The sequence below is a fragment of the Aulonocara sp. 'chitande type north' Nkhata Bay genome, linkage group LG10 (assembly GCF_057382095.1).
Source record: "Aulonocara sp. 'chitande type north' Nkhata Bay isolate Kocher_YH1m ecotype deep benthic linkage group LG10, A_spYH_male_GT1.1, whole genome shotgun sequence".
Taxonomy (NCBI): Eukaryota; Metazoa; Chordata; class Actinopteri; order Cichliformes; family Cichlidae; genus Aulonocara; species Aulonocara sp. 'chitande type north' Nkhata Bay.
The window spans coordinates 22,101,676-22,125,739 of record NC_141353.1 but is presented as its reverse complement, the minus strand read 5'-3'; the positions used below and the strand labels follow the sequence as shown (position 1 = coordinate 22,125,739).

Genomic DNA, 24,064 nt, shown 5'->3' with positions numbered 1-24,064 from the left:
TTCTCATATGAGGATTAAGTGGATGATTTCTTCTTCTTTTTCTTCTTCCGCTTCCTCTTCTTCTTATTATTATTATTATTGTAATAAATTATTAAGAGAGTAGGAGCAGTGTGCTTTTTAGCACAATTTTGAAAATTGGAAGGGTGCCTGAGAAATGGAAGTGCACTAGAGAGGGATAAAGCTGATGGCTACACCATGAAGCCACCCAGCACATCAGCTGTTCTCCTTGTTACCATCTGGCAGACGTTACACGAGTCTGTCTGCTCGGACTACAAGACTTAAAAACAGTTTTTACCACCAAGCCATACGACACCTCAACCACAACACTTAAACACACACACACACACTCCACAGGACACACTCAGAAGCTACCTTGCAGCTTCACAAGTACTCTGTTTAATCTGCACTGGTCATTCCACTTTATTGTTATTGATGTTTATATTTAAAAAGTGCAATACTGTAATTTTCTGCTGCTCATTTCTGTGCAATATCCCATCTGCCAACACCCCCCCCCCCCCCCTTCATATTTCTTTTCAAGATTTTCTTATTTAATCACTAGTGTACATATATTTATATTTATAGATACATATATATTTAGTCATCTTTTCTCTTTTACCACGTCTCTAATATTTTGCTCTTAACTGTTTTTCTATTTTTTTTTCATTTTATTATATTTTATTATATTTTCTTCTACTGTACCATGCTGCTGAGTGACTGCTGCTCGTCAAACACATTTCATTGCAATGTTGACCCTGTGCTAACTTGCATATGACAAATAAAACTGAAAACTGAAAACTGTGGGAAAGACTTGAGGAAGCTAAATTACGAAGAGAGGTGACTTTTAGTGAACAGCAGTATGGCTTCAAGCTGAGAAAGCGCACTACATGTGTGATGTTTGCTTTGAGAGTGTTGAAGTACAGAGAAGATCAAAAGGAGTAATGGTTGGAGCAGGACATGTGTAAGGACGGTGAGACAGTGGCGAGGTGGGTGGTAAGAGTCGGGTTTAAGATGGATAAAGATTTTAAGATTTCCACTGAGAGTGACGATAAAGGAGAAGATTAGAATTAGATCAAAGGGACAAGTAGGGTTAGAAGAGCAAAGCTGTGATGGTTTGGACATGTGTAGAAGAGGCAATGTAAATATATTGGACGAAGGAGGTTGACCATGGAGCTAGCAGGCAGGAATAGAGGAAGACAACACAGGAAGTTCGTGGATATGTAAATATGTAGGTGTACCCCAGACATGATGTTTTTATGTCGAGAAGATATCTGCTACGGCCTAAATATATTCAACTTTAATTGAAATTACACATCTAAACTATTACCTATAGGCAGCACCTACATCCCATAAATTTATAGAACAGTTGTCTTTGGGAGCATTTGTTTAGAATCCAGTCCTTCAGTTCCAATACAGAATATAGTAGTGTTTTGATAGTGTTTTCTTGAAAGTCTATCTTTGGCATTCGTATTTTCTAAAGTAGTCCTCTGGCCATAAGTAAAGTGCCCTCCAGTATCTACTCTTATGATGTGAACAATGAATGAAAACAAGACAACGAAATTAAGAAAGAAAGAAAACATTTAAAGCTGTCTTTCAGGCAATTTTATTGTATTTTGGGATGTTTCATGTGTCCAGTCTAAACCATAATCCACCACATTTCACATGGAGAAGTACATCATTCAAAATAATGAATGAACACACCACAATAATCAAAAGCACATCAGCTTTTGAGGGTTTCTCTCTGATTTTCTGTTCATTGCCTTCCAATCACATCCTGCAAACATGCAAAGGATAATCAGAACATGCTGCTACAGAAGTCTGGGGTGTTTAAATGTTGGATACTAACATGCAATCCAAGCATTCTCTCTACGGCTAAAATTACATTTATTCAACATGACCACGAAATCTGCAAGAGGACTGATGTTACATCTGTACGCATATCCTTGGTGTGTCTGAAAGGTAGATGTCCTCAGTTGCTCTGTAACGACTTGGTGTGAGGACACCAGTCGTGTTCTTTCTTCTTTGTTTTTGTCACTTCCTTTTGGTTTGTTCCTGTGGGTTTCTTTTCAGTGTCCAGGGTAACATCCTCTCTTGAGAAGTAAACAGAAAGAGATGTTGGAATCTGTGATGTCATTATATAATATACTTCACTTTTTAGCATCAGAATTTCCTCTTTAAGAGTATAAGGTGTCATAATCATTCCTCATAATCTATTGCTTTCATGTATTTGTAATTGTAATTTACAATATTAAAAGCAAAGCAGTTATCAACTCAATGTCCTGGAGGAAGTTCTATATAAAACAGTGCATATCCTGTCAACACATTTAATGACTTTAATTTTCATCTTACAAAAATTCATAAATATAGCAGATGGCAGGTTACATAGTAATAGCTGAATCTCACCTTGACTATGGGGGTGTTTTCATTTAAGACACTGTAAAAACAGGAAAAGGATACAGATAAATTAATAACAATAGCTCAATTTATTAATGAAATAATAAGAAAAAGAAACATAAAAACAAATCACACATATGGTCCATTTTTAAAAAAGGTAGAACTCTGTGTAATTTAAATAAAGAAGAATGAAATCATTGTTAATGAGTTTAAAGACTATATAATTAGGACAAAGACAACATGCTCAATATTGAAACTGACAGTCTGTTGGCAGACTAGTTTAGACTTTTTTTTTACTACACAGATATCCTCCTTTCATACGTGTAACATGTGGAAAGACCTTCAAAGTAACTAAGTACTTCTAAACGTTTATATTTTGTTCAGATATATTGTTCCCAAGAGCGTGATCTTCAGACATATTTTATAATGTTTTTTCCCCCTGTGCATGATTTTCTCTGGGTTTCCCACATCTTTACTCTTAGGATTAAAAAAAAGGATCGTTCCTAAATTATTCTTAACTTCATGCTGAACATTTTGAACTATTTGACCAAACAATGTCATATCGAGGGGGTTAACCTCTTCCCACCTAAGTTGTATAAAAAACCTATTCTAGCTTTTTAAACATGCTGCTGATTTCAAATACAAATTGTTTTAACATTTTATATGCTTATGTACGTTTTTCATTGTATTATATTTTACACTGTATGCAATTTTTAAAGCATTTTCTTAAAATTCAGCTTTCATTTGTTAGCTTCTAAGTCAAGTCCTAATAATGAAATGTCTAGGTGATAGCACCCAAAACAACATGTAAATAATAAAGTATTAAACACAACTTACACCAGTGTATACTCCTTATTCTGCTCCGTGTAGAAAAGAGATTAGCACAAAGGCGAGAACGTAATTAGGCATGAGAGTTAAAATCATTTTAAAGGCATTTCTATAAAATTTTAGGAGTCTTTTAGGCTCTACAAGGTAAAAAAATACCTTCAGGCTTGGGGTGCATGAGATTCAGTGGGAGCTCCAATGTGACATCACTGCAGAGAAAAATGAGCCAAATAATGTGAATGCATGCAATCATCATTTCTGTATGGATTGTGATAATATTGTCACTAAATATTACTCACCTGGAAGTGAGGCCACCCAGCAGACTACATGGAGAAAAGAGGGAAAACGTAAGCCGGCCTTTGCCGTTTCGTTCTGTTTAATCTTGAACGGGATTTACTTGTGTCAAAAAATACTTACCCTCCTCCAGCCACCATGAGGTTAATTTTAATCTTGTAGGAAACCAGGATACCCAGCACCTCTTTTTCTACTCGCTGCCGCAGCCTGTGGAGGACGAAGTGCAGGGATTTGAAGGATTAGAGGGGTTTAAATTAGCTGAGTGTACTACTGTAAGACATTGTGGACACTGAACAAGAAAGCGGATGGAAATGTGAAGCAACAAAGAACCGACAGAGAGGAGTGTTTCGCCCAAACTTTACACCAGTGTGCACTTACAGGGTGGTGGAGGCCAAGTTGGTGTCCTCGTCCTTCAGTCGACCGTCCAGCGCCAAACCTCTTTTCTCCTTGTTATCAGCGAGCAGAGGTGTGATGGTCAGAGTGTTGTCGAAGCTGCCGTTAGAGTCCACCGTCTCTCTGCAGAGAGTGAAAAGAAACACATGAGCAGATTGACCCAATTTTATATTTTCATTTTGCTTCTGTGACATTTGCTGTGCTTTCAGTTTTCTGCCCACATACCCGAACTCTTGGTTAAGAACACACTTGGTGTATTTGTCTGCCGAGTAGAGGACGATGTCTGTGGTTTGGTCCACTGTTGCAGGGAGGAAGATATAGAAAAATGTTATTTCTTTATAACATTTTCAGGATTTATTTCAGTATTTCAGTGAATAGAGGTACCCACCACTGATTTTAATTTTCTTGACTGTTTTGTTGCTCTCGTTTTTGATTTTGATATTGATTGGGATCGCTTCACCATGAAAGTAGAGCTGCGGCAAAACAGGAGAGAGATTTTAATTGGTTCACTGCACAGCTCCCATTTCAACAGGGTAAAGCTAAAATTTTGCTGCCGTACATCTTTCTCCATTGAAGCTTCTAGATGAACGGGCTTGTCAGACATCATGAAGCTTTTGCAGATATCAGCCTTGGGCCCGGCGCCCACCTGAGACGGGGCGAACTGGATTTTACGAATGACGAGACGGGCGGTGTCCCTGTCAGGGCCAAGGAGAGGGAAGGAACAAGAGATGAGGTGAGGAAAAATGAAATGGAACAAAGAGAGGCGAGATAGCAAGGCAAAGACATTAGTGGAAGTGAACTCACTTCTTTTCAATCTTTTCATCGGGGTTGTTCTTTTCCTTGGCAAGATAAGTTTTGATCTCAAAGTCAACGCCACAAGCCTGCAAAGTACAGTGCAGTTGTGAACAGCTGATATTTAAACAAGTGACATCCTTGCCTATATACTCTAAGGTAAAGGGATGCCTCACCTTTCCCTTGTCATCAGGTCCAGGCTGCAGAGAGACTGAGCAGGGTAGGTTGTTTGGAATCTATGGAGACAAAGACTAAGATTTATAAGAAAACGCAAGAGCTACTTCCATGAAATTACAAAATAAAGCCTAATTTTAGATATTCAGGAAGAAAGAAATTGTTAATTTGAGCTTTTCCTCGTTAAGAAAAAATATATAAATGTCTATTAAATACTCAGTATTAAAGTGGAGTAACATCATATGTCATTGAATGTTACATGCACAATTTCTAAAAAAGCAAAAACAACTCTTTCTCACATGGCTGAGGTCATAAACTGCTTGTCGTGCTTAATTTTGTGGTCCTGAGTCACACACCTCAAAAGAGAAAGGGTGTGCGTTGTCTCCTGCCTTCTTCAGCAGGGTGTCGTGCATGGCACTCAAGGCAGGCTTCTCGCCATTAGGATAGAGTTGGGTTTGCTGCATCCAGATGTCCTTCCTGAAGCACAGGCCCATCACATCCAGGTCTTCACTACCATAACGGAAGGCACATGCCAGCTGCACGAACACTGCAGACAGGTGTAATTACATCAGCTACTTCACAGTGATTGGCAAAAGCTTCTATTTATAGAACTGAACCCAATTTAAAACGGCGCTTTATGTGACGCTACCTTTTCTGTCTCCGAAATCTGCTGGGTCCAGCTTTACGACGCCGTCTGCAAGGGAGCAGGATTACAGGCACAGTTATTGTCTTCATAATGACCACAGGCAAACACAAATACAGAAAAAACACTCTGTAATAGGAACGTACCAACTCTGTCCACTTTGTCCACATGATCCACATAGTCTCTCTTCCCCAGGTAGAGGGTCAGCTGTCACATTGAAGAAGGGAAAGCATAGTGTTTCAGAACCTTTTAAGTTTTACCCCTTTTTCAGTCTATTAAAAAAATGTTTTAAGAGAATAAAAGAGAACATACCCCTCCATTTCCACTGGTCTTCTTGAAAACCCTGTGAAGCGAAAAGGAGAAACACCACTCAACCTTTAAATTAACCTTTTTGTATAGATTACAGTTAAAATATTAACCTCCTTATCCTGGCAACCAGGGCAGAAATAAGTGTGTGAAATGTTGAATAAAGCTGGAGAACCCATGTTTTTAAAAGAAGAGTACATCCACTTACATCCATGGAGTTACTGTCAGGCTTAACAAGATAAAATAGTGATTCAATTTGGACCCTGTGGGTAAATTTGGTTTCTTTGCAAATGACAGAAGGGCTGGTAATCCTTTAGTCCTCGTTATCCAGTTAGTAATAGCTAAGCGTGGAGCTGCTTTACCTCATCAAGCCAGGATTGAGAGGCTGGCTCAGGTGAGGGAGCTACAAATGCTGTAAGAGGGTTCCCCAAATAACCAATTACCACTGTCATCAAATAAAGCTCAGAGCTGTGTTACCATATTTGAAAGAGCATGTTGAGAGACTAAGCCTATTACAGACCTAAATAAATACTTTCTAATAATTGTCCCTTTTAGGAGTTGGCTGACCATCCTGTCTACAACTCCACAAATTTCAAAGAGATCATGATTTTTATCAACCTTTTGGCCCCTGTCAGATTTTCTTTAGGTAAAAGGGAAACATCTTTCCACTAACAATAGCTTTGGATTGTTATATTTTTTGAGTATGAGAGAGAGAGATATCTTTAAATAGTTTGATTAGAATCAGCAGTTCCTCTGGGACATAAAGATAAAAACAAAATGTATCCAGTACTTACTTTGCCATCTCTAGAAGGTTTTTGGAAGTATTCTGTTGGAAGAAAGGTGAAAAAAACAAATGATCAAAAAGTGATCAGGAGGTCACAGATCTATAACTGAGAGCTCTCTGGCAGCTGGAGTGATGCTTTTATTTGAGGGTACAGAGGGTTAATCCTCTGCAATAAGATTACGCCACTGGTGTTAGGACTCTTCCACCAAACTGGTGTTTCTCTGGCTGCTAACTGACCCCCGTGACCTCACAACAAACAACCAAAGATTTACATTGCACACGTGGTTATGTCACAGTATGTTTCTCCTAAAAGTGCCAAAGTCTTTGGACTATTTAAGGAACACTAAATGGATAAAACCCATTCATCACCTTTGATAGCATTCCAGGACTTTAGCTCTCTATAACTCCTAGATAAAGATTAGTCCTGAAGGGTTAAGAGCACTACAAGCATTTAATTAAATACGTATTTTCAAACATATCTGCTCATCATCTTCCAAAATAATCTCCAGTCTTCAGGTTGTTTGGGCTTATATATTTTTAAACATCAGATCATATTTCTCTTTAGAAATTTGTTGGGGGTTTTTTCTATTGGCACCTTCTGTGTCAACTCCAATCTCCAATACAAAGATTATGGATAAATGCAAAGAATGAGAATAAAGTCTTGGTTAATTACCCAGATGCCTTCAGTCTAAAGTTGCTTTGGGCTACAGTTACTTATTTCAGTGCCAGGAGCAGGTACAGCAGCTTCCTGCCTCTCTTCTGATTGGCTAATTGCTGTGCAATTTCAGCATATGTGATTGTTGCACACCTCTTCAAAAATACTGAACTATGCCTTTGTTAGATTCTTGCTCAAACCACAGAGCACTATATTTAATATTTATTGGTCGATTACTCTATTTTACAGTGATTAAATAGCATTCTTGTCTGCAGATAATTTAGTAGACATACTGAAAGCCACAGAAAGCAGATGTTTTTGTTACGTATGTATTATTGTAGCATCTACCTTACAATATAAAGCGCCTTGAGGCGACTGTTGCTGTGATTTGCCGCTGTATAGCTAAAATTGAATTGAAAATTGAATTGAATTGAACTTGCATTCTCATTTTCTTCTCATTTTGCACTATTTTGGCTCTTTTTTTACCTGGCCTCCATACACAAGCATTCTTACATATGTTCACTGATTGTAGATATGGCCTCAGAGAGAACCTGTCGGTTAACTTTAATGGCCTATTAAAACAATGCAATACGTATATACTGTAATGACTTCCATCATCCTTATTCAACCCCACAGTGGAGCATAACTGAATGATTTTCACCATTGCACCATTTGACCTTTGACCTCTATTCATTTTCATAGCTACTTATCCAATTCAAGGTTGCAGGGGGCTATCAGGCATAAAACTGTACTTCATAATTAGTTTCACCACTACACATCCATCCTTTCATTCATTCATCTGTGAATATGAAGAATTCTTACCTCTTCTTAGTAGTCTGGGACCGTGGTGAAGGATGTCAGGATAAGTTGAGAGTGCAGTCTACAGCTGAGCTCCCTTTTTATACCTGCCTCCCTCTGTGCATCCTTCAGGCTTAGCCAGTTCACTATTGCTGTTTTTACCTGCTTCATAATCCTGTTAAGCAATCAGACAGCAGCTTTTTTCGGACAACAAAAGGTGCAGCCATCTAAATCACAGGGACATAAATACAACCTCACAGTCGCCATGCGGCTGTAGTAGGCCGATAATCCCCCTCTGCACCTCCACAAATCACTCAAATCTCCTTTGATTCAGAAAGCACAACAAAACAGGCCATTTAAAATCAACGTTTTCTTTCTCTGATGGATTTTTTTCCCCATCAAAAAAATTGTGTTGAACATCTTTATAGCTTGCATTAAAAACTGCATCTGTGAGCAGCACCTTTATCTGTAAATATGGGTTAGCTGGGTATCTATGTGTTATTTGTTCTTTTTTATTTTCTTTTACAATCATAAAAACACAAACATTTTAAAAAATATATCAGATTCAAGAGTATTGCTATATGCTTGATAGGGAGATGAAATAATAAACTAACCTATATGATAAAGGTTTCAAATGTTTTCTTATTTTAAGCCAGTGTGCAGCCGTGTATAGATTCCTAGTACTCCAGTCTGTCTGCTCTCAGCAGATTAACAGTTCCCTCTCCCAATATGGTACAGATGACGGGAGTATCAACGGTGAGGTCAGAATAAGCTTTCTTATTCAACAGTGTCTAAGTAACGTGCCAAAGATTAAGGAGAATCACCAGAATCCCCTTTGACCCTTGAAAAGCTCCTAATCCTCCAACAGGTCCGTTATAACTAGCTTATGTTAAAAGAATGAAGAACACAGGAACGTAAAGTAAAACATTTTAGGATTGATGGGGATACTAGGGAATATTTTTTAGTTAAAAAAGATTCTTGATTATGAGACAGAAAGCTTTAAAAATGTAGTAAATGTAAATGTAGTGTTTTTATTGCATCCAAAGGATGACAAGACCTTTGCTGGAGTTAAGCCGAGGTTAACAGAGATTAGGCCACCTGGACACCCCACAAGTCAGGGGTTACTGTGTTGTACTAGAGCTGGGCGATATATCGAGTTTTTAAAAAATATCGATATATTTTTATACGAGATATAAGATGTGACAATATCCTTTATATCGATATAGTCTATGTTACATTATAATTATACTTGTGGAGCCGCAGGTTTGCCTCTCTTTCGTCCACTTTCGTCTTTACGCAACGTTACTCGGCCTCGCCTCTCCTTCACTGAACACAACTCCTCCTCGTCCCCCATCGCTTCACTTGCAGGAAGCGACAAGATGGACACGGCAAATCTCCGTTAACGAGTTACTGCACATCGCCGTGCGTGGGGCTGGACGGCGTCAACGTGTTAGCTAGCTAACCACGCTAACGAGCTAACCACGCTAACGCCATGCAGCCCAGAGGTGCTGCACGGACTAAAATCCTTTCATTTTCTCAAAAGTTGACAGCGCGCCTTATGTATGAATTCTGGTTGTGCTTGATGGCCGCGAACCGATTTTATGTGGAACACGGCGCTCAGCAATCTGTCAAAAAATGTTTTAGTACGACTTTGGTAAGCTACGGAGCTGCACCGCTTGATGGATTGTCGGAGCATTACGGCTGAGCCTCGCGGAGTGATACGTACTGTGCTTCAACGTAATATTACCCTACTGTGTATAAGGACCATAAATGGCACCTGTTAAGAGACGTGGTTGCGAAGCGGATTTCAAACTCCAGGCTGTCAGTCACGCAGTACAAGTTGGGAACAGAGCAGCTGTGAAATCTGTCTTTGTTACTATGCTCAGCGTCTTTTAGTTTACATTTTGACTGCACAATTGTGAGCTTTTTGTTATGCACAAAAACAACATTGTTTTCTTTTATTTATGGAGCATTATTATTTAATAAATGCTCATAATTTATTTTTGAGTAAATTTTATGTACATCTGCTCTATGTTAATAAAAGTGCCTGTGTGACATCTGGGACACAGCTTTGACTAAGAACTCTCTTTTTGTTCTTACTTTATGGCTTTAAAAAAAATATATCGAGATATATCTTATATAGCCATCCAGCTAAAAAATATCGAGATATGAATTTTGGGTCATATCGCCCAGCCCTATGTTGTACCAAACATGGCTTAACGTAGTCCTTAATGACAATCATAATCCCGGTGAGGTGTTCTGCACAGCCTTTATGAGCTTTAGCATTTTCCAGCTTTTGTTTTCTTTATTCGTTTGACGCAATGGGAAGATCTGACGCCAAGAGGGAGATGTTACTTAATGCCTTTTCCACGTTGGACTTTAACCACACGTATTCTTGATCTGGGTGGGATGAAATAAAACAGAAATAGTAGGTACAGGTTTTTCTGTCACTTGCTGATGTTTCTTGGAAACTGTGTCTCTGGCTTGCGCCCTTTAAACCATCAACCTAAACACAATGTGACAGAGCGATTGCCTCTAAGGAGGATCGCCCTGTAGGACAAACACACTCATCTGTATCCAAAGAAATGGTGAAAAAAAGTATCTTTGACTTTTGAATATCTACTAATAGTGTATGTCTGGCATTAGACAAACTGAAAATATGTTTTTAATAGTATTTAACTTTAATTTAAGCAAGAAAGTGGGGCCGTAGAGATTTAAAATCTAATCTGCAGAAGTGACTTGGCCTTATTAGGCAGCAGTTTGATCAACAGCAGTTGCTTAGACACAATATGCACATAAATACTCAGAAGAAACAAAATGTTAGTATAGTACACAGATTTTATCTTTGAAACAGATTTAGTCTGAGTAGTTTTTGATTGGTTGGAAACTGGAATCAAAGGAGAAAATGAGACAAAGAAGTGGGTTAAAGAGAGAAAAACAGAAATACATCCCCTACCTACTTAATGTATTGTAAAACTTCATATAATAGATGCTAATTAAATGGCATCGCTGTACCTGCAATTGTTGATTATGTTCAGACAGCTTCTTGAGTCCTGGGGACACATTTGGATGCAGTATAATTACTGCTCTTAAATCATGCCGTGAGTGTTCCAGTGGCCTACATTCATTTTATTTATGTGAACATTTGTTCTGCTAATACAATGTATCCTATTTTGGGAAACAGTTCCACAGGTGAATAGGCATAAATAACATGCCTGAAAATAGAAGTATGTGTGGTGTAACAGGTGCTAAAACAAGTGTACTTGTTTCAGCACCTGATCGATATAGACCGAGTCGGTGCCTCTCGTGCTCCTGAGAGGCTTTATTTTGGGACCAGCTGACTGAAGGCACTGACGGAGGTGGCTGAATCTTTTTAAGGCACACACTCCAGACTAAACAGACTAGTAATTATGAGGAGTGTCTGATGGGGGGAATCAGCCAAAGGCCAAATCCAGCTTAATCAATTATTTATGGGCTAGGACAGAATGAAATGACACGAGGTAAGGCACACGATATGAAGTATAAACAAACATAACAAGACAACATTACATGAGCTCAGATAAAACATTAGGCAAATGAAACTAATTTAAAACATATATATTTATCTGTTTAGGAGCTTTTCCATTAATTATGAGTTATGTGATGAAGACGCTTTTTTAAAAAGTTGAATTACCTGTGAAGCAAAGCAACAACTGCCCAGGGGCTCGGCACCCTCGGGGACCCCACAAGGCCAGTTTCATTGTATGCCAAATGATTTCTGCTGATTTTATTTACGGACACCTTTGCTGCAAATACAATAATATATAAACAAATATCTAAATAAATAGGTAAATAAAAAAAATACCAAAGTACTGACTAACCTGTTGGCTGTGGCATGAGAAAGACTAGTCAGATAACATTTTTTTAAGACATTATATATATATATATATATATATATATATATATATATCCTACTGTCCAGTAGGATATATATATATATATATATATATACACACACACACACACACACACACACACACACACACACACACACACACACACACATATATATATATATATATATATATATATATATATATATATATATATATATATATATATATATATGTATGTATATATATGTATATATATATATGTGTATATATATATATATATATATATATATATATATATCCTACTGGGCAGTAGGATAAATACTGGACTTTGAAGATAGAAACAAAGATACTGATGCCAGTGTTTGTAACAATACTATCGATATTTTTCCATCTTTACTTGTCATTAAATTAATCTTTCCTCCCTCATACCATGTCAATAAATAAATATCATACATGCATTCATTAATTCAGTGTTATACGCCTCTTAAAGTGACACCTCTATCTTCAGCTGTGCTGCCCCTAGATTTCACTAATGCCTCTGCTTCCTCATGTTCACGTGCTTCTGATGCCAAAAGGTGGTCCGCAGGTGACTCATCGTATCCTGAGTTTCAAGCGCCATCTAGCGAGACCAGTGGCATATTTCCATACAGCTTTCAATGTTATTTATTTTTTTATTTATTTTTTGTACACCTGTTTCATAGATAATCTTCCGGTATCTTATGACTTACGATCAGTGTTAGCGATGTGAGATTTAAAGTTAATAAATTATAATACAAATATAATATTATTGTGCAGAGTTTGTCAGTCTCCGAACAGTAAGTCGAGTGATTTAATTCTAATTTCGTCTGGTCACAGGAATAATGATGATAATGTAGACTTGTGTAAGTGTAAAGCGGCCAACTTCCTTTTGCTTTGACGTCAGGTGAAGCACACCCCACCATCCTGGTCCAGAGCAGAAGTGCATCTGCTGAGGTGCGCGCCGCTCTGCCTATCCGGACACTGCAGTGGAGGTTACCGTGCCATCTCTGCGGCTGCTCGTCCCCGACACCACGTCCCGCTGCGGACTTTCCGGGTACCAGTGAGGACAGGGCAGAACAAGGAAGCGCTAAAAAGCCATGGCCGAGTCCAACCCGCTACGGGGGTTCCCCCGTCTGCGCCGGGCCGCGGTAAGATCCGCCGGGAGGTGGGAGGCTTTAAACGGGGTGGCGAGAATGAGGATGCTGCAGCGGAGATATAGACGAGCTTTTCTTAAGGCTGCTAGGTGCTGCGACACAGAGGCTGGGATGTGTTCGCACCGCATTACATATTTAACACGCCTAAGAAAAGGGGTCGCGGTTGGACGGCAGTTCAGTGTTAAAGAGCCTGTGTCGGGGACCAGGACAGGCCAATGACAAATGTTTGGGCTGTAGTTGCAGGTGCAGAACAACAAGAGGCTGTATCAGCTCTGGCTCTGCAGTCTGCACACACAGAGGGATCAAGTTGTGCAGCTTTATGTAACACATTTTGAAACCTGTGTATTTAAAGTACTCACACAAATCTCTGTGCAGTTGTTTGGTGCAGATGTGCCTACAAGTCTGCAGCTATCAAGTTACCTCCATCATGGCTGCTGTTTTAGTAAATATCAAGAGGGACTGTGTGCAGTTGGGTGATTATTTACCTGGGACATTTGTAGTGTGCGCAGAGTATCAGTCTGGGTATTTGGTGTCCAAAAAAAGCTCCACAGCTATAGTTGATAACAGACTTGATGGCTTTTAATGCGCTTTAAAAAAAAAAAAAAAACACCTAATGAGGCATCCTTGAGGTTCTGCTTGTGTATTAGATTACACTGCACACATCAGTAGATGAGCAAGTGAAAATAATGCATCATGAGACACAGATAAGCTTCCCTCCAGGTTTCTCAGATTTGAAAGAGACTTACATTATATATAGAAGTCTTCTCCATTTTTATTAACTCCTCAGCCTCATGTTATCTGAGCCTGCACACAGGAGAGGGAAACTGGATAAATGGAAACACTGGCAGGCTTATGAAGAAAGAGTAAACATGCTTGATGACTAACCTTGCAGCATGTGGAAAAAGTAATACTTCAGTGGCAACAGAAGGTGTGGCATTCTTTGAGTTTGTAAAGCGGATACTGTTTACAGTCTGTGGTGTGAGAGGAGAGATGTGGACAGGTGATGTGAAAAAGAGAGAAGAGTGACCATAGAGCAGAGTGAGCCAGAGAAGCTGACCGTCAGACCTTCTGAAGTGCTGCAGAGGCTGAAAGACTCCCCAGATTGACACAGAGGGATGCTGAGGCTGTGTTGAGCTTTGCTAGACTCCATGACAAACAACACCCAGCTGTCAGTGACTCTGAATGACTCGTCTGACTTTTTTCAACCCTCTCACACTGCAGTCCACAGTTACCACATTGTTAGGCTGTTGTTTTTTCTGTCCCATGAATTAGAGTTTGTTCACATTTCTGAATAAGACTGTTTTAGACTTCATTAGAAACCAATTAGTCCACCTAGTAGTAATTAATTACATTGGCCCAACTCAAGTAGCTACCAGAAATTGACTGCTGTGCTTGTACATGAAGAGGGCCTTTTCGCATATTAGATATTGCATTTGGACATGTTGCAGCAAGTTTTTTCTTTAATTCTGGTGTTGTCAATCTGTGGGGTGAGCCCCCTTAGCAGGACACATAACCACAGCAGCATGAACAACATGGGAAAAATATCGCTTGTGCTAAATAATGCTTACCTTTATTTCACAAACATTTAACATACCAATCATTTCTTTGAATGACTGATAAATTGAGGGAATGATATCGTTTCTTCTTTCAGACCTCATTTCCAGGCAATCTACATTTGATCCTGGTGCTCAACCCCAGCAGTTTGTTAAGCTCTGCGCCGAGTCCATCATCGAGCACCGACCTGGGCTTTCGCTTCAGTCAGGATGACTTTCTGTTAAAGATGCCGGTGAGAGAAGGGGTTAAAAACTAGAGCACTCCTGTGCATGTATATTTAATTTTGTCACCTTTTAAAATGCCAACTGCAGTGCAACACTGGTCAGGTAACAGCCGGTTGCCTCGCGTTTGTGTTTTCTAGGTGGTGATGCTGCGTTCTGTTGGCGACCTGCTGCGCTACATTGATGAAAATCACTTGACAACAGACTTCACTGCAAAAGTGCAGTTCTGCCAAAGCGACTGGGTCGTCCTCCGAACAGTACGCACTTCAGATACTAGATAATCCACTTTATCTAGGCATGTTTTCTGTCATGCTAATTCTGTTAGTATCCAGGACAACTGTCTATGCTGCTAAATTTAACAGGCCATGATAGCTTGTTCTGGGAATGTAAAAATGTGTCTTTATAAATATTCTAAGCCTTCATTTTTGATCTTTTACTTTATGTTTAATTCTTTTGTATTATATACTCATGTGAAACAGAAAGTTTTCATATACAGTCATGTTACAAACTAAGTACACGTTTAGTGCTTCCTTTGGAGTTAAAAGGTTAACTACAATTCCCGTACCACTAAACAAATGCACTTGATTAATTGATAATTGGCAAGTGTAACCAACTCTTATAAAAGGAGCATGTAAGTGGTTGTAAACACTATGCTACACTCTTCCAAGGAGATGAGTCTTAGCAAATTCACCCCAAGATCGGACATTGCAATGCTCAGAGAAACCTTAAGAGAGCTGTGCAAAAACAAATTCCTGCAAACCTCAAAGAGTGGACCAAAATGTGGGAGTTGATAAAGTCGTATAAAAAACTTCAAGTTATTGCTGCTAAAGGTTGTTCAACAAGCTCCTGAATCATTAGGTGTACTTAGTTTTTCCACATATTTATATGCCTAATTTTGAGAACCATCAAAAAACTGAAATACAAATAATTTATTTCTGTGTTTTTTTTCTTCTTCTTTTTTTGGTTTGGGTGAAAATGTGTAATCCTGCAGTCCATCGAGACGTTTGCAGTGACAGTTAAAGAGATTGCCCAGCTGCTCCAGAGCTTCGGATCAGAGCTGTCAGACACCGAACTTCCTGATGAGGCTAACGCCATCGAATTCTTGCTGCACTCCCACACACACCGATACCGACAGATGAAGGTGGTGTTTTGCTCCCAATCATTTCCTGCCTCTCTCTGCTCACCCACACTGTATCTGTCACTTTCTGTACTTAATCATTCTCTCTCTCTTTTTTTTTTTGCATCAATTTTGTACTGATCTAGGATGATATCAGGAATGTGCTGAAAGAAGGACGCCTCCTGCTGTCAAACCTGGAAACTGTCAAAGCTTCTAAAAGAGATGCAGAGGAGGAGAGGGAAATACAAGCAGACATGGACACTGTTAAGAGGTAAACCATCAGAGGATAAGTGAAGCTCGGCTTGAGTATGAAAGACACACTCTCAGTTTAATACCCTTTTCTAATGTTATTAAATCGTTCTTTTAGTAGACAGTTGTGTCATGCGGCCTGTGTGTTTTAGGCTCCTGGCACAGCTCGGAGACATGGAGGAGGCATTCGATGGCTTCTTTGAGAAACACCACCTGAAGCTGCAGCAGTACCTCCAGCTGCTACACTATGAAAGTAGTTTCCAGCAGGTGTGATAAGTGGTGCCGATGTCTTTTCACGAGTCGTAGTAGTTCATGATCAGAGTCACACTGTTTTGTATTTGGTATCGTGTGTGTAGATGGAGGAGGTCCTGGAGCGGCTCTCTGCCCAGGAGAAGGAGATTGCCTCTTTGGGGAACACAGTGGTTCAGACAGAACAGTTACTTAAAGACCTGGATACACTGGACAAACGTGCTCAGGTGACACACATGCACACACACAATTAACATCTCACATGTGACTTGAAGAAATTTAGCAAGTGGGCCAAAATGTATATCTGTTTATCCAAAATAGGATTTATTCTCCTTCAGCAGTAATCTGCTGAAGGAGAATATGTGGAAAGCCCAAAGGCAAAGAGAGCATTCCTCCTGCCCTTCAATGCTCATGTATTGAATGCCTGCAGGCAGCGAGAGCAACAGCAATCACCCACACAAGCAAACACACAATACCAGACAAATCTACCTTCCCTTCCATGTGGACACATAGGAAGCCTGAGGCAGGGAGATCAGCAGGCCGAGTCATTTCAGTGATATCTGTAACTGGGTTATATACCCATGAAGTCTATTCTGGCCACTGGCTATCAAAACCAATTCGCTTTGGTGCACAACCTAGCATCCCACAGATTCTTCTAAACTTCAGCTATATGCACTTTCTTCAAACCATCATGAGAACTCTCAATGTTGTGTTGGTAAAGTGCAATTTGTGTTCTGGCCAAAAAACAGCTATGAACTCCAGCAAATATGACGTCATATCTCTCCAAGCACTTGCAAAGGCATTCTGCTAGCAGAAAACTAGTAGCAAGAGACCTCCGCACACAGAGCGGGTCAAAGTGGGATTTTAATTACTCTTCCACACATAGCGTGGTGTAGAGAGGACCCGTATGCAGGACCCAGAGACAAACAAATCAAGAAAATGCAATCCTTTTATATTTCTGTTCAAAACTAGACAAAGTCCACCATGAAAAAATGAGATTTAGAAAGACAGGAGTGCCATAGATGGTTTGAAAAGGACAGGAGGGAAAAGCATAACTATATATAGGTGAGAATGATGAGACACAGGTGGAAACAGTCCACAGCAATTAGAAACTATGAGGGTTGGGGAGACGATTATATGATGGAGATAACCTTTAGAGCAGCGGTCCCCAACCTTTTTTGCTCCACGGACCGGTTTATGCCCGACAATATTTTCATCGACCGGCCTTTAAGGTGTCGCGGATAAATACAACAAAATAAAACTAGTACCGGTACCGAAAAAAAGAAAATTTATTCATAACACACGTGAAAAGACCAAGGAAAACCGAGTAAACGATAAAAACGATAACAAAATAACGCTGAAAACCGATAAAAACCCTGAAAACTATACATTTCACACCTGAACCTCAACTCTCGCGGCCCGGTACCAAACGACTCACGGACCAGTACCGGTCCAAGGCCCGGGGGTTGGGGACCGCTGCTTTAGAGTTAAACAGGAATAAGCTAAAAACTAAATAATTAACATTAAGACATGAAAACTAACACCAAGTCTGACAAAGACAGGGGAACACAGGAGGAAGGAGAAACTAGATGCACAACAAAACTCACCAAAACATAACAAAGCCAACATAACACATTTATGGCTTTTGGCAGGCTTTTCTTATAATTTGTACTGATGGAGTTTGCATGTTGTTCAGGTTCGTTCTTGTCTGACCTTTTCGTCATTAAAACCTCAAACCTCTGTCTCTGCTTGAATCAGGAGGAGATGGCTCGTGCCCAGGTGTTGATTCTACACGGTCACCAGTTGGCTGCAAACCACCACTACGCCCTGGCGCTCATCATCCAGCGCTGCAATGAGCTGCGACATTACTGTGATGTCATCACCATCGCCATACGCACCAAGAGGGCCTCGCTCACTCGAACACGAGACCTGCTGGGCTGCCTTGAGGAGGTAAAAATGTTCACAGGCCACTCTCACATGTGCAGAAATGCAAAGATGTGTGCATACAAACTTAAATGAAAACAGCAAAATGAATGCACTGATGATTGTGCATTTTTGATTGAATGATCTACTTGTGAATCTTCCTCTTGCCATTAATGAAAATCAGGTCATTTTTATTTATACAGCCCCAAATCACAAATATGCCTCTATTTATAGTTGTCTATAAATCTATAAATCTCTAGGCTCTTCTGTCCTAGAGAAACATTTGACAAAGAAAAGTCTCTCATCTGCAAGTCAGTTGTTGACTGAAGCAAATATTTGCTCTGTTAGCAATCGTTCACCTTTCTTGTAGCACAAAGTGTTGCCATGGAATCGGTCTTGTATTTAGCAGTCTTTTGTGAGCAGGCCCTTCGCTGGTGTGACGAGGGCGCCTATCTACTGGCCAGCCAGATGGTGGACAAGTTCCAAACCAGAGAAGGAGCTCAGGAAGCATTGCAGTACCTCAGCTGCCACCAGGAGAGGGCGCCATCAGCCATGAAAAACAGCCAGGATACTCTCAGCTTTGAATTTCAAGCCATACTCACACCGCAGCTACAGGTAACCTGAAACCGCTGACACAAACACACATATATTTGACACCACTGTTGTTTACTATAGTAGCTCTGTGTCTGTCCAGTCCCAGATTTCCATGGTGACAGAGAAGCTGAACTCAATGCAGTGCATGATCAGAAACAGGGAGCAGTGTCTGAGGAAGCTGGCGGACGTGCAGGTCCGACCCATACAGCTGGTGGCCCCTCGGCCAGAACCGGACCAGACTTTCCAGCGTTGCAAGTCACCCCTTTTCTCCCCCAAACATGGTATAACATCTTCCATTGCATTCTTCTTAACACATACTCAACAATTCAATCCTAATGGGGTTTCTTCCTGTTTTGCAGTAGAAAGTATGATAAAGCACAGGAGATATTTTGAGCATTGAAGAGGTTCATGTCTGTTGTTGAGTAGGATGTTCTTGGGCACAGTTATCTCCCTATCCTACCTCCATGTCCCTCTTGCATTCAACAGTTTAACCAAGCTTTGTTCTTGACTGCGCTCTAAAGGTCTTGAGCTGTTGCTCTTTTGCCAGCATTTCCTTTTTGTTCTTTCTTATATGTGCGATATCCTCCACAGGTGTAGACTTTAATGTTTTGAACTCCAAGTTCTCCTTTGATCTGCTTCCCGGCAAGAGGGCTGCAAGAAGGAACAACAGCCAACCCAAGGTGTGTGTCTATATATATGTACACATATACGTGTGTGTGTGTGTTTTCTCTTTCACTGCAGGAGAAAACTTGAACTTAGTAGACATTACCCAATGGGCATGCGACATTAAACAATTTTTAATCTCCCAGCATGCACCAGAATAATATTTCCAGTAGAAGGAGTGTGTCTCACTGCTGTGTGCTCTATGAGAAAGGGCAACTTTGGCAACAGATCTGCAGACTCTCTGTTTATCACGTGTTTAAAACGCGTATTTTTACTCACTTTCCCACGGAAAGTTTAAGCTGACGTGATATGTATGTGTTTCGTCAGATCGAGGTGATGCATGATTACCAAGGCAACCGCAGCTGTCTATATGGACCCAACCCTGAAACTGATTCAGAGGCAGAGGACAACCCAGAGCAGGTCACACGGTACAGTCTTAAATGTTAATTGTGACTCTAATGTTGCTAGTTGTTTTAGGTGTATGTGTGTGATCCGTTTAGGAGCCTTTCAGCTTCTTCCTGTGCGAGTGTCAGAGCTTACACAGTAGTTTTACATTGTTTTTTTTGTCTGTTTATGTTTACGTTCACTCTTTTTAGCCATATTATGAAGGAACTGATAGCTACAGAGAGGATCTATGTGGATGAACTGCTCTCCGTCCTTCTGGTGAGTTAGTTTAGATCATTTGATGGTATTGTTTGGTTTGTTGGATATTTCATAATTTTTATAGATATACATATCTGTATACAGAATAGTAATGGGCAGTATTTTAGGTACAGGGGCTTTCTAGATTTAATTTTTAGTCTGGGTAACACTGACAGCATGAGGAGGGAATATCTTGAAATCTTGGGCAATCTTGAAACCACTGGCTATTACCTGGTTATGATTTAGTTGTTTGTTAGCTTTTCTAGTTTGTCTTCATCAACGTCAACATTAACCAGGGCACAGAAGAACAAGTCTTAGCTAGAGTATCCACGGAGTGGTCATCAGATGACAGGGTTTCCAGACTTGTTTTGTCATTTTGTATTTCTTGACTTTTTTAATTAAAACTTTCTCCTTTTCTTTGGCTTGCATTACCATCTCTCCTCTCCCTTGACTACCTCTCGCCCCTGCAATTATCAGGGTTACAGGGCAGAAATGGAGGACCCCTCTGTGGCTAATCTTCTTCCTGTAGCTTTGCGCAGCCAGAAGGACGTTCTGTTCGGCAACATGCCAGAGATTTACCAGTTCCACAGCAGGCAAGCCGCACACACAAACACACAGAGCTCACAAGCTGTTCCTGTCCCTTTCTGTCTTTTCATGCTGATCCAATTTCCTTTTATGTTCCTCTTGGTTTCTCCTTGCAGGATCTTCCTCCAAGATCTGCAGAGTTGCCTGGATACACCAGAGAGCGTGGGGGCTTGCTTTCTGAAAAGGGTGAGGGAAGATGTGATGAAAAACACGAGGACTTTACGTGTGATATAACATAATATGTTTAAATGTACATTTGTGTGTGAGCAGAAGGAAAAGTTCCAGGTGTACGAGCGTTACTGCCAAAACAAGCCTCGCTCCGAGTTGCTCTGGAGACAGTGTGCTGATTCGCTGTTCTTTCAGGTAGTTGCACACGTTTAACACGATGCACTCACTTTCACTTTGTAGTTATGGCACAGTTTTTGTTCAGAATGGATTTTGTGCTGTAGCGTTAATCTCATTAAAATGACGTTAACGCGGCTAGCCCCGTGCGAGGGCTGCATAGCGTCAGCGCGGTTAGCTCGTTAACGCGCTAGCACTGTGCAGCCCCTCGCACGGGGTGATCCGCGTTAATGCGGTTATGGAGTTAACGTCATTTTAACGAGATTAACGCTGACAGCACTAATTTTGATCTCTCTGTCTCTGTGTCCTGTTCTTTCTTTCTGCAGGAGTGCCAGAAGAAGCTTGATCACAAGTTAGGTCTGGACTCTTACCTCTTGAAACCAGTCCAACGCCTCACCAAGTACCAGCTGCTGCTCAAGGTTTTCTACATTTGAGCTATAAAAATTTATTAGTAATGCAGGTCACTCACTGAAATGAATAATTCTTAGTCTGTTTTCAATGTATAATAAAGAAATGTAAATTTTGACTTATAATTTCATTAATAGCCCGACTGACGTATCCGATATTTTCGATATTAGCTATTTGCTGATTTATTGCTATTGACATTTATAAAAACGAGACACCGGAACACACTTATACCGTGTTATGAGTAAATCAATACATATGACAAATATCAGAGAAATCTGTTCGCACTTTGTGTGTCGTGTGTCTGGAGAAATATCATAATAGCAGATTTTTATAATACTGATGTTCATCAAATATCGGTCTCTGTATAGGTCAGCTCTAATTACAACTGCTGATAACAAAAAACTTTCATATACCTAATAAAGATCAGTATGCTACTAACATAGCTACTAAAGCTTAAAATCAGATATTGTATTACAAATGAACAGTACATGCAATACATGATCTTTCACTATTTTCACTATTTTCTGGGGGTTTTTACCGTCAACTTAGCACGACCCCTGCCAGTCACAAAATATTACAGCAATCAATGTTTTTACAACATGCAATTGTGTTAAAAAATCCTAACTTTCTCATGATTTACAGTGTGCATCTGTATTCATAGAACAAAAATATTCAGGGAGATCTTGAATGATTACTGATTCATGAGTCCCTCAGAAGCTCAAATAAATACTCTGGTGGTGAAAATGTTAATATTTGCTTTCATCCACTATGTTATTGTGTATTACTTGGTAAGTCATGTACCAAAATCTTCTCAGACATTCATCATCCAGGCCATAAAATTTAACAGCACCCTCATACAGCGCAAAGTGTATCAACTCATCACCAGAAAAAAAGTGCTTCTAATGTTATTGGCTACAGCAAAGTAGGTCAGGAAAACAAACATGTTTCATAATTGAAAATGTCTGTGCGTTGAACTTTGAGCTGCAAGAGGGAGTATTGATAGAAGACTGAGCTCTGTGAGCCTGCGGTTCTTGTCCTGACCTCTGTTTTTTTTTTCTTTCTATTAGCGGTAATTATTATTTTTGCTGTGCTTTTTTTTAATAGCAGTAATATCTCATGTGGACGAGCCGTCCATACAGTAATTGCTTTTGTCTGAATTGACGCATGGACAAAATGACGCTGGCACAGAGAGACAAGGTTATTTCAACAGAAACAGAGATGCAGACAAATAAAAATGACTTTTGTGGACACGCACAATTTTAAAAGGCACAGAGACTAATCGACAGCAACAGGTTGGATCCATTTATTCAATTTGCAGAGTCACAGACAGGCTGACAATGATTTACATGTGCATAAAGCCATTTAAGTGGACAGACATCAAGGCAGACCAGATTAGATAAAGTAAGATCCACTGACATGTCATGCTGTGTGCCTGTCCTTGTTCAGGAGCTTTTAAAGCACTGCACAGAGGAGCGATACCGCTGTGAACTCCAGGAGGCTCTGGACTCCATGCTGGAGCTGTTGAAGTCTGTCAATGACTCCATGCATCAAATAGCCATCACCGGATATCAGGTACCAGCCAGTCAAATCAACAAATAAAACAGCAGACACACAATCACATTACTGGTTCGCAGATTTATGACCTTTCATCACACTTAATCTTATTAGAGCAAAGCACAAAATCTTTCTTACTGGTTGCGATGAGAATAGATTGTGCGTGTGGAAAAACCTTCAGTATATTACTTTGCTGGCAAGCTGCAGATTTGAGTCTTGAGTGTATCCATCTGTCTGTCTCCATGACACAGGGTGATCTCAGCCATCTGGGTCGTGTCGTGATGCAAGGCAGCTTTAGCGTGTGGATCAGCCATAAAAGGGCAGCGGTGCGAATGAAAGAGCTGGCCAGATTCAAACCCATGCAGAGGCACCTCTTCCTCTATGAGCACGCCCTGCTCTTCTGCAAGCGCAGAGACGAGGACAACCACGACAGGACGCCCTTCTACAGCTTCAAATCGTGCCTCAGAGTAATAACACGAAAAACTCTCTCACATTATCAGGCGACTCAAACACTTTGTTTCCAATTTACGGTTTTTCTCTCTGTCTGTAGATGAGTGCAGTGGGAATCACGGAAAATGTGAAAGGAGATGTGAAAAAATTTGAAATCTGGTATAGCAGCAGAGAAGTGGTGTACATAGTTCAGGTATGTGATGCTCTTTTTTTCTATTTTAAGTGTAACTGAAAAGACTTTTCAGTGTCTTAGTAGTGTGTTATTTTCACTCTGTGTCTCTATTAGGCTCCCACGGTGGAGGTCAAAGTTGCCTGGCTGATGGAGATTCAAAAAATTCTCAACAACCAGCAAAAACTACAAGGTTTCAATTAATGTTGATGTTGCTTTGTGACCTTTTCTTTTTCCTTTTT

At 40.1% G+C, this 24,064-nt stretch overlaps 2 protein-coding genes across 3 annotated transcripts in view; one reads left to right on the top strand and one right to left on the bottom strand.

Moving 5' to 3' along the window:
* Positions 1-1,584: 1,584 nt before the first annotated feature.
* Positions 1,585-8,173, bottom strand: arr3a (arrestin 3a, retinal (X-arrestin)). The gene is made up of 18 exons (XM_086309109.1): positions 8,080-8,173; positions 6,613-6,644; positions 5,825-5,855; positions 5,659-5,719; positions 5,519-5,563; positions 5,226-5,416; positions 4,872-4,931; positions 4,708-4,784; positions 4,463-4,598; positions 4,292-4,376; positions 4,129-4,201; positions 3,889-4,026; positions 3,634-3,717; positions 3,516-3,539; positions 3,376-3,425; positions 3,229-3,248; positions 2,401-2,431; positions 1,585-2,087 (listed from the first exon to the last, which is right to left on the bottom strand). The coding sequence occupies exons 2-16, from the start codon at positions 6,618-6,620 to the stop codon at positions 3,244-3,246; spliced, it is 1,068 nt and encodes a 355-aa protein (XP_086165235.1). The 5' UTR covers positions 6,621-6,644; positions 8,080-8,173; the 3' UTR covers positions 1,585-2,087; positions 2,401-2,431; positions 3,229-3,243.
* Positions 8,174-12,516: 4,343 nt separating this feature from the next.
* The window catches only part of mcf2b (MCF.2 cell line derived transforming sequence b), a 19,615-nt gene continuing 8,067 nt past the window's right edge, over positions 12,517-24,064 (top strand). For both annotated transcript variants that reach the window (XM_086309099.1, XM_086309098.1), the window contains exons 1-21: positions 12,517-13,096; positions 14,754-14,888; positions 15,018-15,134; positions 15,869-16,018; positions 16,141-16,265; positions 16,396-16,510; positions 16,600-16,719; positions 18,251-18,442; positions 18,839-19,030; positions 19,110-19,290; positions 19,601-19,689; positions 20,000-20,100; positions 20,269-20,335; positions 20,792-20,907; positions 21,016-21,085; positions 21,170-21,262; positions 21,568-21,660; positions 23,096-23,221; positions 23,455-23,670; positions 23,754-23,846; positions 23,940-24,015. In XM_086309099.1, the coding sequence (XP_086165225.1) occupies positions 13,046-13,096; positions 14,754-14,888; positions 15,018-15,134; positions 15,869-16,018; positions 16,141-16,265; positions 16,396-16,510; positions 16,600-16,719; positions 18,251-18,442; positions 18,839-19,030; positions 19,110-19,290; positions 19,601-19,689; positions 20,000-20,100; positions 20,269-20,335; positions 20,792-20,907; positions 21,016-21,085; positions 21,170-21,262; positions 21,568-21,660; positions 23,096-23,221; positions 23,455-23,670; positions 23,754-23,846; positions 23,940-24,015 (2,518 nt within the window). In that variant the 5' untranslated portion in view covers positions 12,517-13,045. The remainder of the gene's footprint in view (positions 13,097-14,753; positions 14,889-15,017; positions 15,135-15,868; positions 16,019-16,140; positions 16,266-16,395; positions 16,511-16,599; positions 16,720-18,250; positions 18,443-18,838; positions 19,031-19,109; positions 19,291-19,600; positions 19,690-19,999; positions 20,101-20,268; positions 20,336-20,791; positions 20,908-21,015; positions 21,086-21,169; positions 21,263-21,567; positions 21,661-23,095; positions 23,222-23,454; positions 23,671-23,753; positions 23,847-23,939; positions 24,016-24,064) is intronic.

What these genes read in the sequence shown, in the direction of transcription:
- arr3a (XM_086309109.1), bottom strand. An exon ending in CACACCCTTTCTCTTTTGAG is followed by an intron (nt 4,932 to 5,225) that starts GTGTGTGACTCA and finishes TTGTCTCCATAG; the next exon opens with ATTCCAAACAACCTACCCTG. An exon ending in GTTCTTAACCAAGAGTTCGG is followed by an intron (nt 4,027 to 4,128) that starts GTATGTGGGCAG and finishes CACTCTCTGCAG; the next exon opens with AGAGACGGTGGACTCTAACG.